Source organism: Balaenoptera ricei, chromosome 2 (assembly GCF_028023285.1).
Source record: "Balaenoptera ricei isolate mBalRic1 chromosome 2, mBalRic1.hap2, whole genome shotgun sequence".
Taxonomy (NCBI): Eukaryota; Metazoa; Chordata; class Mammalia; order Artiodactyla; family Balaenopteridae; genus Balaenoptera; species Balaenoptera ricei.
In genome coordinates, this window is record NC_082640.1 from 51985676 (window position 1) to 52000034 (window position 14359).

At 47.3% G+C, this 14359-nt stretch overlaps 1 protein-coding gene across 5 annotated transcripts in view; it reads left to right on the forward strand.

Annotated features, from left to right (window-relative positions):
* Nucleotides 1–14359, forward strand: part of LRRK1 (leucine rich repeat kinase 1) — a 117680-nt gene that overhangs the window by 94201 nt on the left and 9120 nt on the right. For all 5 annotated transcript variants that reach the window (XM_059912620.1, XM_059912621.1, XM_059912623.1 and 2 more), the window contains exons 24-29: nt 224–473; nt 2943–3109; nt 5800–5997; nt 6973–7250; nt 8853–9047; nt 9832–9983. In XM_059912620.1, coding sequence (XP_059768603.1) covers nt 224–473; nt 2943–3109; nt 5800–5997; nt 6973–7250; nt 8853–9047; nt 9832–9983 — 1240 coding nt within the window. The remainder of the gene's footprint in view (nt 1–223; nt 474–2942; nt 3110–5799; nt 5998–6972; nt 7251–8852; nt 9048–9831; nt 9984–14359) is intronic.

Sequence of the window (14359 nt, forward strand, 5' to 3'; positions counted from 1 at the left end):
TCCCTGGCCCCTCCCTGCAAGTGTCTTTTAGGATCGAGGATGGTGCTCCCCAAAAAGGAACCCGAGTGCGGCAGTCATGTTTCAGCCACTCCCTGGGGTCCAGGCCAGGGCAGACAGACCCCCTCCTGTGAAAGGCTCACCCAGCCTGGGGGTACAGATGCTGTTCAGGGACCCACCTGCAGCCGCCTTTGTGTGAGCTGACTCCTGCTGTGTCCCCATTTAGCCCTGACGGCCACGGAAAGCGATGGGACCCCACTGATGGAGCAGTATGTGCCCTGCCCAGTGTGCGAGACCTCCTGGGCTCAGCACGCCGACCCAAGTGAGAGATTGGAGGATGTGCAGTACTTTGACATGGAAGACTGCGTGTTGACAGCCATCGAGCAGGACTTCATCTCCTGCCCCAGACACCCCAACCTCCCCGTGCCTCTCCAGGAGCTGGTCCCTGAGCTGTTCATGACCGACTTCCCAGCCAGGTATGCCACAGCGCTGATGCACAGGACCCACTACTTCCCACCCAACCTGAGGTGACTTTTAGGTTCCCGGCCTAGGCTGCCTGAAGGGAACCAGGCTGTCAGCTTTCTTTTTGAAGCCACACAGGCCCAGCCAATAGGCAGAGCACTTGGAAGTTGAAGTCATCCTGGGACCCCACACCATTTCTCCCTCACATTAGCTGGTGCTCTTTTCCACTGAGCTGGCCCTCCTCTCTGATTCCTACTTTGCTGCTGGATCAAGGAATAGAAGACAAATATCCATTGGTGTCCAAAAAGGGGGTGCTCCCAGATGTACCGCCTCATTTTCTTTTCTTGGCAAATGCTGACTCCTCACTGCTACCCTGCAGCTGAGCATTTAGATCCCCTAAATCTGTTACTAGAGATGAGTCTACCTATATTAATCTAAGATAATAACTGGAGAGAGAATGCTGGAGAAAAGAAAAAACGTTTTGTGGTCCCACCCTATAGGAAACAGTCACAGAATCCAATTGCTTGGTAAAAGATGGAATCTTCTGTAGTCATGGAAACCAGAAGCCATGATTTGGTCTCCCTGGAGATAATTTGACATTGGTGGTTAGCAGTGTTTTTGGAGTTGTGAAATCCTGTTGTTTTCTTATTCAAAGGATTGCTATTTGGTTTCTTTAAAGAAACCCTTGGGGGGGTGAGAATATTTGTGTTGTCATTTTTCCAAATTGCTCCCCCACCCCAAGAAAATGGATATGGAGTACTCCGAGATATTGCAGGATTGTGGTTCCAAAGTATGCTTCTGGATGAGTCTATTAAATTAAGAAATCACTTCCTACATTGGAAAAATTTTCCCCATAGATCTTTTTAATATTCCCATTACCTCATTGGTAGAAATGACAACTAAATACCACTCTTCTGCAAAGTGACTTACCTTTATCTCTAGATCTTCAACATGAGGGTTGTCACGTCTTGGAGACCACATGCAGAGATCTATATATGTGCGAATCAGATTTCATGGTGGGATGCCCGATTAGGCAGCTCCAAATTTTAGAATTTTCATTTATTTGCTGAACCTTGTTATGTTTTATACCCCCACTGAATCTGGGCTATTGAGTCTACTGTATGGAATCTGGAAAGCAAAGCCAGATTGGTTGTCCCTGTTGGTTTGGATCTAATTGCAGGCTATAGCATGGTTCTTAAACCAGGGTACTTGGCTGGGAGTTGAAATGCCCAAGAATATGAACAGAATTCACAATCCAGCAGAGACTCTCTGGAAACTTTAGCTATGGCCCAACCATGGCCCCAAAGCATCACACTCCCTGACTGGGAGTTTAGGCAGGTGGGGGCAGGGGCAATCTGGCATCCACAGAGCCTTGTCCTGTGTCCCCAAATTACAAGAGTCCTAACAGAAAGCCCCAACAGATCTTCAGCATTGCCACTGTTCCCTGTCTTATGAGGCTTCCAAGTGCCCACACTTCCCGAGCAGGTGGTTTTAGGGTGGGCACTTGGAGAACAGCCCAGTTCATCTTCAGCTGCATCACCAAGGTCTACAATGGGTACAGTTGCATCTGCTAGGAGTGTGATGTGGTTGAGCTGTGCAGAGTCTGAGCAGCTGCAAAATCTGTTCCTGGAAGACATGGGCAACAACTGCATGGTTGGGGGGTGGGAGAGGGACATTGGTCTGTTGGGCCAGGAGAGCTCCAGTGGAGGCACCCGGCAGAGGTAGCTGAAGAGGAACACTGGGGGACCTCAGCAGAGCAAGTGGAAGCCCTGAAATGGGAGGGCATCCGGCTGCCTTGCCCGCCCTCCCTCCCTCTTTCTCTCCCTTCCTGCATCCCTCCCTCTTTCCCTCCCTTCCAGAAGTGACTTGCAATATTTCCAAAAGCCCGACAGAAGTCCCCCTTTTACCTAGGATTAGAACGCACAGACAGGTGAGAAGATCTAAACTCCCTGCCTTTGGGTAAAATCCTAGCCATCAATTGTGGGGACACTGGCCATGCCGATCAGAAGCTCTATATGGCCATTTATATAATTATTGGCTTAATAAAAGGAAATGAGGAAACAACTAACCTAGGAGTAAATAAATGCAGTTTGTCTGATGGATACTAGCTCTCAAAGCATAGAACCTTTTGGAGGAAAATGTCCAAAGGAATTCTTTTTCTGTGTCCGCCACCTTCAGAGGCTTCACCCTAAGCCACTCACCATCCATACCTCTGAGGCCATTCCTGTTATGAGCCCATTTTATAGAGGAGACCAAGGCTTGTCAGGGCTGAGTGACCTGCCCAGGGCTGGGGTTTACCCCATATCTGTGTGACCTCCCGGTGGCTTTGAACCCTGACTCTCCTCAGTGGGAACTAATGGCCAAGCACATTCTTGTACCCGCCCAGCCCAGGACCCGCCTCCCACCTCAGCGGGCCTCTCCAGGTTATAGGGGGCGGGTAGGGAGGTCTGTTCTAACCCCCCCACATACTGTGTTTCCGGCAGGCTCTTCCTGGAGAACAGCAAGCTGGAGCACAGCGAGGATGAGAGCACTGTCCTGGGCCAAGGTGGGAGTGGCACCATCATTTACCGGGCCCGGTACCAAGGCCAGCCCGTGGCTGTGAAGCGATTCCAGATCAAGAAATTCAAGAACTTTGCTAATGCCCCTGAAGGTAAACAGGGCCCTGCATTGTTTCTTTTCACACGTGTTTTCCCTTGGTCCAAACTTGCACCACCTTAGAGACCCCTGAGGCCACACAGGCAGGGGAGGAGGGTGAGCAAAGCCAATGTGGGCCCCCCGGGTAGCCCCGCTTTATGCCTGGCAAGATGTGGACCAGGCCTGAGGATCAGGCTGAGCAAGGCCTAGAAATTGCTTTTGGAGATTACTTTCTTGTCTGGACCTGAGCCCCCAAGAGCACGGGCCATCCTTACAATTTCCATCCGCTCCATGTCCAGCGCAGGCCTGACACGTGGTGGGCACACAGTCAGACCTCAGGTGGACCTCTCATCCTGGGCCACCCCACCCAGCCACTAAAGGAAGGACGGTGAACACTCCAGATGGATGAATTGGGAAGCCAGCATGGGTGGCTTCTCCCTTACCCCCTCCACCTGAAGGAGGGCACACCCTCTTGCCTTGGCATGCTCAGGTCCACACATCATGCGCAGCTCAGAGATGTTCTAGAGCAACACGTCACCACTTAATGCCCAGCTAGGGCAAGCACTAGGAGGCTCCCTCCCTTCCAGCCGGCTGGATATCACATTTCTCACTGCCCCTAGCTTAGCATGGTTATCTTCATGATCACAAGAGGAATTTACACTCTTGGTAGAAAAATTAGAATCATAGAACAATATAAAGAAACAGATCAGAAAGAAAGAGACATGGGGCTTCCCTGGTGGCGCAGTGGTTGGGAATCCCCCTGCCAATTCAGGGGACACGGGTTCGAGCCCTGGTCCAGGAAGATCCTACAAGCCGCAGAGCAACTAAGCCACAACTACTGAGCCCTCTCGCCTAGAGCCCATGCTCTGCAACAAGAGAAGCCACCACAATGAGAAGCCCACACACCACAACGAAGAGTAGCCCCCGCTCACCACAACTAGAGAAAGCCCGCATGCAGCAATGAAGACCCAATGCAGCCAAAAATAAAATAAATAAAATAAAATAAACTTTTTAAAAAAGGAAGAAACAAAACCATAGTTATATGCAGAGAATGTAAATCTAAGAGACTTTATTGACAAACATCATAGCCAATAAGAGTTTGATAAAGTTGTTAGACGTGAGCTCAACATCAAATTTGGCAACACTGACCCATTAGAAAATGCCTTCCATGGCAGCAATTAAACCATAAAGTATTGAGGAATAATTAATATATATCATTCAATTTAGTTCTCATCTAAATTCCAGCAGGGTGTGTGTGTGTGTTAAATCTGACTGATTCTAAAATGCATGTGGGGACTTCCCTGGCGGTCCAGTGGTTAAGACTCCGTGCTTCCACTGCAGGGTGCACGGGTTCGATCCCTGGTTGGGAAACTAAGATCCCTCATGCCACACAGTGTAGCCAAATAAATACATAAAAATTTTAAAAATAATGAAAATAAAATGCATGTGAAGTGACAAAAACCCAAGAACAGCCAAGAAAATCCCACAACGGAAGACAAAGGAGAGAGGCTTGCCCAGCAAACGCCTGACTTATAAGTCTCCAGGCATTAAGGCAGTGTTCTCCTGGGGCACAGCTGGGCCTGTCAAGGGAACAGAGAGAGCCTGCATGTGTGTAGGAGGCGAGGCTGGCACGTGGCAGAGGTAGCATTAGGAGTCAGTGGGAAAGGCTGACTATTCGCTAAACTGGGGCAGACTTGGGTCAGGCTTCGACCATGTCAGAAATACATTCTTAATGGTCTAAAGACCCAATGTGAAAAACAAGACTTTTACACTTAAAAAACAAGTTTGTCTGGCACACGCATAGATCTGGCACAGTTGATACATTTTAACTGCCAAGATTTTCTTCATGCTGTTTAAACTTCCATGTCCAATGATCCCTGATTTTAAAATCTGAACATAGGGGAGGGACAGATCAGGACACAAGAAGACAAGCAGGACCTGGTGGACACTGTTCGGTGACCTCAGGGCTGGCCACAGCCTGGTGGGTGAGCAGTTGGTGGGAAAGGCCCCTCAGGGGGACTCAGGCAAATGCCTTCCCTGAGGGATGCATTTCAAGGACATTGGGAGAAGGTTACAGCACAGCCCACTACTGCCCATAGACCTTTCTCCTCTGGCCTGAGGTGACGTGTCACAGGCCCATGGCTGCCCCATGGTTTTCTCTCTGGCTGACAAGAGAGTGGTAGTCCTTTCTGCCCTTCATGGTCCTGGCTCCTGGCAGGGAGTAAGGTGAGCAGCAGCGACCAAGCCCCCAGCATCCCTGCAGATGAGCAGTGGAACTTGGTTACATGCCAGACGTGTTGCCTGAGCCAGGCTCTGGGTGACACTCGGGGATGCAGGATTGGAATAAGATCCAATTGAGACCCTCAGGCAGCCAGCAGCGGGGTGGGGTGAGGGCTAAGAGAGTGGGTGACAAGGGTGGGGGCATGTGCATCAAGGGGATAGGAATGCCGAGTGTGACAGCACAAGTGTAGACCTGAGGAGGGGGCTTGATACCAGCCTGGATGCCTCAGGAATGCGTACATTTGGTGCCAAAATTGGGTGACGATATTGCAACCCCAGTTATGTTGAGTGACTTAAAATGTAAATCCTGGCCCTGCCCAGCCCCTCGAGTCCCCGTGAGGCAGCTCTGAGTGTGACAGGGCCCCCACGCAGAGTCGCCCTACGCAGGCTCCCCAGGCAGTGGTGACAGCCGTGCTCTCCCTGCAGACACCATGCTGAGGCACCTTCGGTCCACAGACGCCATGAGGAACTTCTCGGAGTTCCGGCAGGAGGCCAGCATGCTGCACGCCCTGCAGCACCCCTGCATCGTGTCCCTCATCGGCATCAGCGTCCACCCGCTCTGCTTCGCCCTGGAGCTCGCCCCGCTCGGCAGCCTCAACACCGTGCTGTCCGAGAATGCCAAAGGTACCCACCATGCCCAGAATCTTCCACAGAGCGCTGCCTGGGGCCTGCCCCGGCCCAGTTCAGCCCCTGGGAGGACAGAGAGCCCGTGGTGGGCAGCTCAGGTCCTGGGGAGCCATCTGTGGCCGGGCACACCCACCTGTGACTCATGTGCCGCTCCCAGTAGGTGATAAAAGACCTTCTCCAGGCCTAAGTGCTGGGCAGTGGTGTTGGCGAGGCTGCAGGAGTTCACAGTTTGGAGTCAGACAGAGCCATGTTCCGAGTCCAGGCTGTCTGCCGTAATCCAGGAAGTTGCTTAATTTACTCATCCGTAAAAGGAGGATGATAATAGCCCCACTTGGAGGGCAGTGAGAGCATCAAAAGAGGCAGCCCAGGGAGGCCCGATCAGCAGCAGCCTGGTGAGCCCAGTAGCCACATAAATCTCTCCTTTGCCCATAACTCACCACATCTGTCCACGATTGTTAAAAATCTGAGACCCTGGGGTCAGTTTTATCTTATATTATTTTTTAACAAAAGTTTTAAATATTTACCCTGAGAAATGGGTAACTAAATTCCAAAGAGCTGACAGAGGGAAAGAGGTAGCTGTCTTTTAACTCAGCAAGAAGAAATGCAGTTAAAATCAATTATTCCTCCCCCAGTGGAAGAGATTTTTTTTTAATGGAGTTCTTATACCTGCAACTCACCCCTTGACATTATAGCAATCTTGGCCTGAGATGAACTCTAGGAATTTTGAATCCTTGCTCTTTTTGGTAAAAACACCAACAATTGCAGAGATGCAATTCATGAGATGCCATGAAGCAGTAACAACAAGCATTTCTAACCTAAATAATCTTAAGAAGGTCGTTCTCTGTCTCTTCTGGCATCCATCCTGGAGAGCAATGAGAACGCGTCAGTAGAATATAAAGTATTTGGGGAGACAGAGGTAAGAAAAGAAGAGAGTTGTTATGATGATAGTTTGATAATTTTTTCTTTGCAAAGATTCTTCCTTTATGCCCCTGGGACACATGCTCACCCAAAAAATAGCCTACCAGATAGCCTCCGGCCTGGCCTACCTGCACAAGAAAAACATCATCTTCTGTGACCTGAAATCAGACAACATCCTTGTCTGGTCTCTGGACGTCAAGGAGCACATCAACATCAAGCTGTCAGACTACGGCATATCCCGGCAGTCATTTCACGAGGGCGCCCTCGGCGTGGAGGGCACTCCTGGCTACCAGGCCCCAGAGATCAGGCCTCGCATCGTGTACGACGAGAAGGTACGGGCCCTGGCCCACTGCTGTCCCCTGGCCCAGGACTGCGTAGTCCTGGAGGCACCTGCAGCTTCTGGGCTCCACATGCCACCGAGCACACATCTCTCCCTCTCCCGTGCTCAACCACAGGCACTGGCTTGAACCAGAAGGGCACAGAGGCCTGTATCTACCTAGTAATGTCAAGGGTGACTTCTCCTTAGCTTCAGAACAGTGACCTAGCCTCAGAATACTCAAACCTCAGTTCAGGAACATAGTGAAGGCTGTGCACAGTGGACAAAAAGTCCAAGACAGAGATGGGTCCGGATTTGTGTCCCAACTCTGCCATTTAAATGTGCAAAATGGAGACAGAGGACCAGCCTCACAGTGACTTGTGAGGAACAGACAGATAAGGATGGTAAAGGCTCCTGGTCAAATCAAAAGGCAGCATCACCAAAGCCAAGAGAAGAGAGTGAATTCTGGCAGGTTAAGCATGGCCAGCGTTGGCTGAGACGAAGGCTAAATGTTTGCCTTCTTCCCTGAGGGCTGTTTGGTAGATGCAGGCACACAGACAACTTAAAACCATCTTACAATGCTCACCTTGCATCTAGTGCCAGCCCTGGTTAATTAATCAGCCAGCAGTGAAACTCCCCTGGTCTGTAATTTCTCATTATTTGGTGATTTGCAGATGGGTCATTGATTAATTGCTTCAAGAATGACCCAAACATATGTGGGTTAAATCGGCACCTGTAGCTATTAACCAAGATAGAAAAGGAAAATCAGAGTGACAAAAGTAAGCTTCTTAGTAACAGGTGACAAGGCACCTCATAACTAAATTTATAACAGAACCTTCACATTGAAAATTCTCAGGTCTATCTTAGCCATTCTCCTGCTAAAAAGTTATTTCTTGACCCTCATGGAGACCTGTGTAACTCTCTCCTTTAGGCACATTTTCATGACATTTAGAGGAATCAAGATGTTGTGATCTGGGAGACTTTCCCCTCTTTATGATTTGCATGTACTCCTACTACCAAGCATGTTAAACCAAGAGTTTGCATTTTCCTGCCTTGTTTTTATACTTAAGGGAAAGGACCATGGCATCCTTCGAGCCCTTAACCAGTGCCTGACAGCAAGTTTTCATTATGTGTTTAGTGGATGGATGGATGTATGGACGGATGGATGGATGGATGGATGGATGAATGGATGGATGAGTGGATGGAAGGAAGGAAGTATGGGAGGATGGATGGGTAAATGGACAGAAGGACAGTCAGATGGATGCATATATGTGTACATAGGAAGATGGATAGATAAATGTGCAGAAGGACAGGTGATCAGGTGGGTGGCTGGCTGGATGGATGGATAGAAAGAAGGGAGGAAGGAAGGAAAAAAAGGAAGAACTGGAAGATAGATGGATAAAGGGACAGAATGATGGTTGGTCAGATGGTTGGTGGGATGCTTGGACAGGTAGAGAGAGGTAGATGGATTGGTGAAATTGATGATTGTCTTCCTTTGGACAGGGCCCATGTTTTCCTTATCTAACGTGTCTCCCCACTCCCTCTGTCTCTCAGGGCCAGCTTGCAAGATCTGCTGGGCCCAGGCAGGGGGTCTGACTTGGCTTGCCTCTCTGCCTAGGTAGACATGTTTTCCTATGGGATGGTGCTCTACGAGTTGCTGTCAGGACAGCGGCCTGCGCTGGGCCAGCACCAGCTTCAGATTGCCAAGAAACTGTCCAAGGGCATCCGCCCGGTTCTGGGGCAGCTGGAGGAAGTGCAGTTCCATCGACTCCAGGCGCTTATGATGGAGTGCTGGGACACAAAGCCCGAGAAGGTACCTGGGGGCACAGAGCCTGGGGGCCTGGCAGCTCCTGCCAGCTGGTGGAGGCTATGGGTCTCCAGAGTGCACATGTATGGCTGCCTGCCCACTCTTCACTGAGGGTCTAGAACAAATGGGGCAACCCTTTTCTGCTTATCTCTTCTACAAAGAGATATGTATTGCTTCTAATACATCCAGTTCATTTTCTTTGAGTGGGTGTCACTCTCAGGAAAAATGAAGTTTCTTTTCCTCCCCAACTTTTGTGTTACATCATCATGCGAATAAAGCAAACCAACTTTTATAGCGATACAGCCCCCATGCAAGAGCAGAGAGAATGTACGTATCTCTTTTTAAAGTATGGGAAGAAGGTTTGCTCATGAGAAGCAGGAGCCATATTATCATTTTGAAGCTAGTTGTTTTTGGAAGAGACCAATGGTTTCAAGGTTAAAACTCATTTATTAAATTAGATGATGCTAGTTTAATGCACTGAGAGTAAATGAGGTCTGAGAAAAATTATTTTCCAGATTTTGTGTCCCTGGGCATGGGGGTTGGAATATCAGAGTTTAGGCTAACCTGACCACCTGACTTTGAGTTGCCATGGATAACGGTGACCCAGACCCTGGAAGGGTTTGTTTCTGGTATCTGAAGTTGTTTTGGCCTCTTGTTTTGATTGGGTCCTGAATAAGCAGATTCCACTTCTTCCTTCCTGGTTCAAGACCCTTAGTTTCAAGGAAAGAATGGGCATCCATCTGGTTGTAAGTGACCCTTGCTCATGACCCTGCTGGCCTCTCTCCCTCAGCGACCACTGGCCCTGGCAGTGGTGAGCCAGATGAAGGACCCAACCTTTGCAACCTTCATGTACCAGCTGCCCTGCGGGAAGCAGACGGCCTTCTTCTCGTCCCAGGGCCAGGAGTACATGGTGGTGTTCTGGGATGGGAAAGAGGAGTCCAGGTAACGTCTGAGGCCTACCGTGCCCTGCTGGTATCAGAATGCGGGGGGGGTGACCATGGACTTGGGGAGCAGTCATGGATGACCATGGTGAGAGATGTTTAGTGGACAGTGGGTTGAAAGCCTGATGGAGTCTGCTTGAGAGAGAAAACAGTCCACAGACATGCACGTGTGGGTTTGTGGATAAGAGAAGCAGAGAAAACGTGATGTCTGCCACAGGGACGTGGGGGGCGGGGGTCAAAGGAGGGTTTTGTTTTAAGATGGGAGTTATTTGCAGCTTGATGGTAGAGGAAGTAAATGATGCTGGGGGTCAGGAAGAGAAGAAGGTACTGGAGCGGAGTTGCTGAGTAGAGAGAAGGGAAGGCGTCCCAGGACCAAGCAAGAGGGATGCCCTTAAATAAGAATTCATGCCCCCCCCCACCTTCCAGGTGCATCTCTTTTTCTTAGTGATGTGGCAGGAAGGACAGGGACATTGGGGAGGGGCTTTGCATATTCAAGGAGAATGACAGAGAGGCCAGGGACTTGGAAAGATAGTATCAGAGAGATTTTGCAGAAAAGCACCATCCTGTGTGAGACCCTTCAGTCCTGGCCAGAGGTGTGGCCTCTCCCACCTACCTAGAGTGACATCTTCAGAAGCAAGAGAGCATTTCATGGCACGAATAGTCTTCTAGGAAGCTTAGTGCAACATTTGCAGGTGCTCAAATCTGATAAGGCTTAGATAAAGCAAAGCTTAAGATGCAGTGAGATAAATGGAAGGGACTTTGCCATTTCCCTAGGTCACTATTGGTAAGGTTTTCATCAGGTTTTATGTAACTGGGACTGAGTGTTCTGACATAAGATGCGCTCTAAGAAAAACAAAACTGCCCTAAAAAATAAAAATAAAAAAATATATGTAAAAAGTGTATACATATATGTCCATATATACGTAAAAAATACATATATATGTAGGTGTGTATATACGTATATACATATACACATAGTCAGTAATTATAATGTTGGTGATAGTGTTGCTATTTTAAGGCATTGCTTATAATTGTAGGGTAAAGTTAATGAGTAATTATGTTGGTGCCATGCATTGCAAATTGTGATACTCAGCATGCAAAATATAAAAGATAGGTTAAATGAAAATCCTGTAGTTCTGAATTTAAATTGGGTGGATTTGTGAGTATTTTAGCTTTAAGAAAAATGAACTCATATTTCCTAGCTCTGCCCATTGAAAAGGCCTAGAAACAATGACCAACCAAATACTAGTGAGCACCCCTAGGATGCAGATGGTGGTCTCTAAGTGCCAAGGGGAACCAAGGCTTATTGGAGAAGTGGCTGACTCCAGATTTGGGGCAGGAAGTGGACCTGAAACATCTGACACACTGGAAACAAGGATGCCATCAGAGACTTGTGAGGGTGGATCAAAGGGACTCAGGAGCCAATCTGAATAGGTTCCCACTTGGCCAAAGATAGGGCAACCAAGGATCAGTAAGAATAAATATCTGCAATGAATTGAGACACATCAAATTGTTTAAATTCATTAGTTTCTAATGCTACTTAATAAAAATTTAAAAAATTTTTTAACTTATAAAACTCCTCATTGATCATCATTGGAGGCTCCTAGCTCCTAGGGAACAAACCTATTATTTTGAAAACTAGTCTATACAGAAAGAATCAAGGTTTTATTCTGCCTTTCCTATGTGAACTGTGCCCCATAGTAGCTAGCAAAAGAGATGATAGGAGGAAGTTTTTCTTTTTAGAGTAAATGAAGCTAATAAATGAAGAAGAAATGCTAGAATTAGAATGTCAGCATTTTGTAATCTCTATTGAAATAATGGATGTAGGCAGTTATCATTAATGATCAAAAAAGGAGCAAGAACCAGACATTGTGTGCCTCTCAATAGAAATACACAACCCCAATGAGGAAGTATTCTTGCCTAAAAATTCAGATGGAATCTAATCAAGGCTCAAGATCGGGGACAGGAGAATGAGGTAGATGAAACCCTGGGATGCAGGAACTCCACAGGACACCTCCCAGTGTCTTCAGCACATGACCTGCTAGGGGAGAAAGAGAAAGAGGGAAGGAAAACCTATCAAAAGACTGAGACATAAAAATCAGTGGAAATGTGGGCTTTCTTTCACTGCTGATTCAAGCAAACTGAAAACAATGATGAGAGAGTTGGGGAAGTTTGAATACTGGATATTCATATTAAGGAATTATTTTCTCTTTTCTTAGGTGGGGTCATGCATTGTGGTTAGGTTTCTAATCATCTTTTTTTTCCTAATCATCTTTTAGAGATAAATGCAGAAACATTATAGATAAAAGATGATTTGGGGGATTTGCTTCATAAGAATCTAGGGAGAGAAAAAAATTGGATGGGGGCAGAGATGAACTGACATGGCCATACGGTGATAATTACTGAAGCTGGGTGATGGCCACATGCGCCGTGATATGCACACTGTGAAAAAGAAGAAAGGAGGGAGGGATTGATAGGTGGGGCCTGGGCCCTCTGGTTTGAACGACAGCACATGGTTTTCAAACTCCTTTATGGGCACAGCATCCCGATATCACAATGCTTTTGGTGGAATGTAACAATCTCAGAAGACCAGGAAATATAGGCATATTGCCTATCATGAAAATAAAGCCCTCTTACTATTAAAGAGTATAAATGTACACATAAAATAAATTGAAATGCTCACCAGTGTATATAAAAATAAACCCAATTTTCCCGTCAATATTTATTTCCTCAACAGACTCTCTAAAATCTTTTAAACAAATAGAGAAAATTTTAAATTATTAATCTTTTTATTTCAGGGATTTTTACAAATCAGTGGAAAAAAATACTAAAATCCAATAGTAAATAGGCAAGGAACATAAGTATCCTTTGAGAAAGGTAAACAGAGGACAATGAACATATTTTTTAACATTTGAACTTTCCGGTAATCAAAGAAATATAAATTCAATCTGCAAGATAACTTTTTTTTCTTGCTCATCATGTTGGCAAACTTTTTTTTTCAAAGATAATAATGGATGCTACTGAGGGTGGGTCATACCTTACTGGTGAGCATCTAAATTTGCACATCTGTCTGAAAACCAATTTGTCAGTATGTCTTAAATGGCTTCGAAATACTTATACCCTTTGACCCAGTAATTGCTGGTCTAGGAACCTTTCCCAAGGTTGCAGGGATGTTGGGGTGCTCAGTGCTGCTTCTGGCATGGGCCCTGCTCCACCCCACCGCCCAGCAATACTTTCTTCACCTTCTCAGTCTTACAGACTCACCCAGGATATTGGAGACAATACTGCTCAGAGCTGTAAAAGCTTATCTCCAGTGGCAAGGGGAGGCCTCTCTCTGTGACTTGGGAGGGTTTTAAAAGCTCACCCCCAGCCTGAAGAAGGGGCAAGCTCACTGGAAGGTGAGGGGAAGGAATTATGGCCAGAAGCACAAAGGGCAGTGAGCCTGGGAAGTGAGAGTGGAGGGGGAGATGAGACCATCCTGAATTAAGGAAGGGAAGTGGGTGAGAAGAAAGGGGGGACATGCAGAAAACAGGATACACATAACAAAATTCTTGTTGGATAGAATAGGGGTGTGTTATCCTTTAAGTTTCTCTATATTTTTAATTTTTTCCAAGTTAAATGTAAAGTTATTTATAATATCCTAGTTTTATTTTTTCAATGCATAGAAAAAAGACTGGAGAAAAAGGGGGAATATAACTTTGAAGAAAGTTTTCATTTGCTGATTTTTCACTCATCTCTTATCATCTGCGAATACACGTTATCAGTCAACAATGGCAAGGGTTTCCAAAATTTGATGGCAGAAAAATGTTACATTGAGAACTGCTATCCACTCAATTGACTTATTCCCTTGGACTGGGGAAAAGATCTGTGTGGCCTGGGTGAATAACCGACCCCTGCCCCAGCTGCAGTCTTCCCTCCAGGCAGTGAACATGCTGGATGCCTATCAAAGACAGTGGGGAGATGGTGATGCTGGGGAACATGGTGGGGCGGGTGAGTGAAGGGCCACTCTCATACACAACAGCTTGTTAGCTCTCAGAGCACTTATGTTGGGGGCCCGTTTTGAGACCCCCAGTCTACTCTGCAGTTCCCCCATCTGTCTCTGGTTGACCTGATATACTCTGCTGTGTGTGTGTGGTGGGGGCGCGGGGGGGAGACATGGCCAGTGGGAGGGCAGGGAGCGGCCTTAGTGCAGGTACAGCCCCCTGGTGTCCCTTCATGCTGTGGGCAACTTTTTGAGCCCTCAAAGGTCACAGAAAGAAGAGGGTCTTTCTTCTGCTTGGGAATGGCCTTTCTCTGCCCAAATGTTCAAGCATTACCAGGCAGGCAGAACCAGGCTCTTCCCCAGCCATGAACAGTCCTTGAGTCTCTTAAAACATG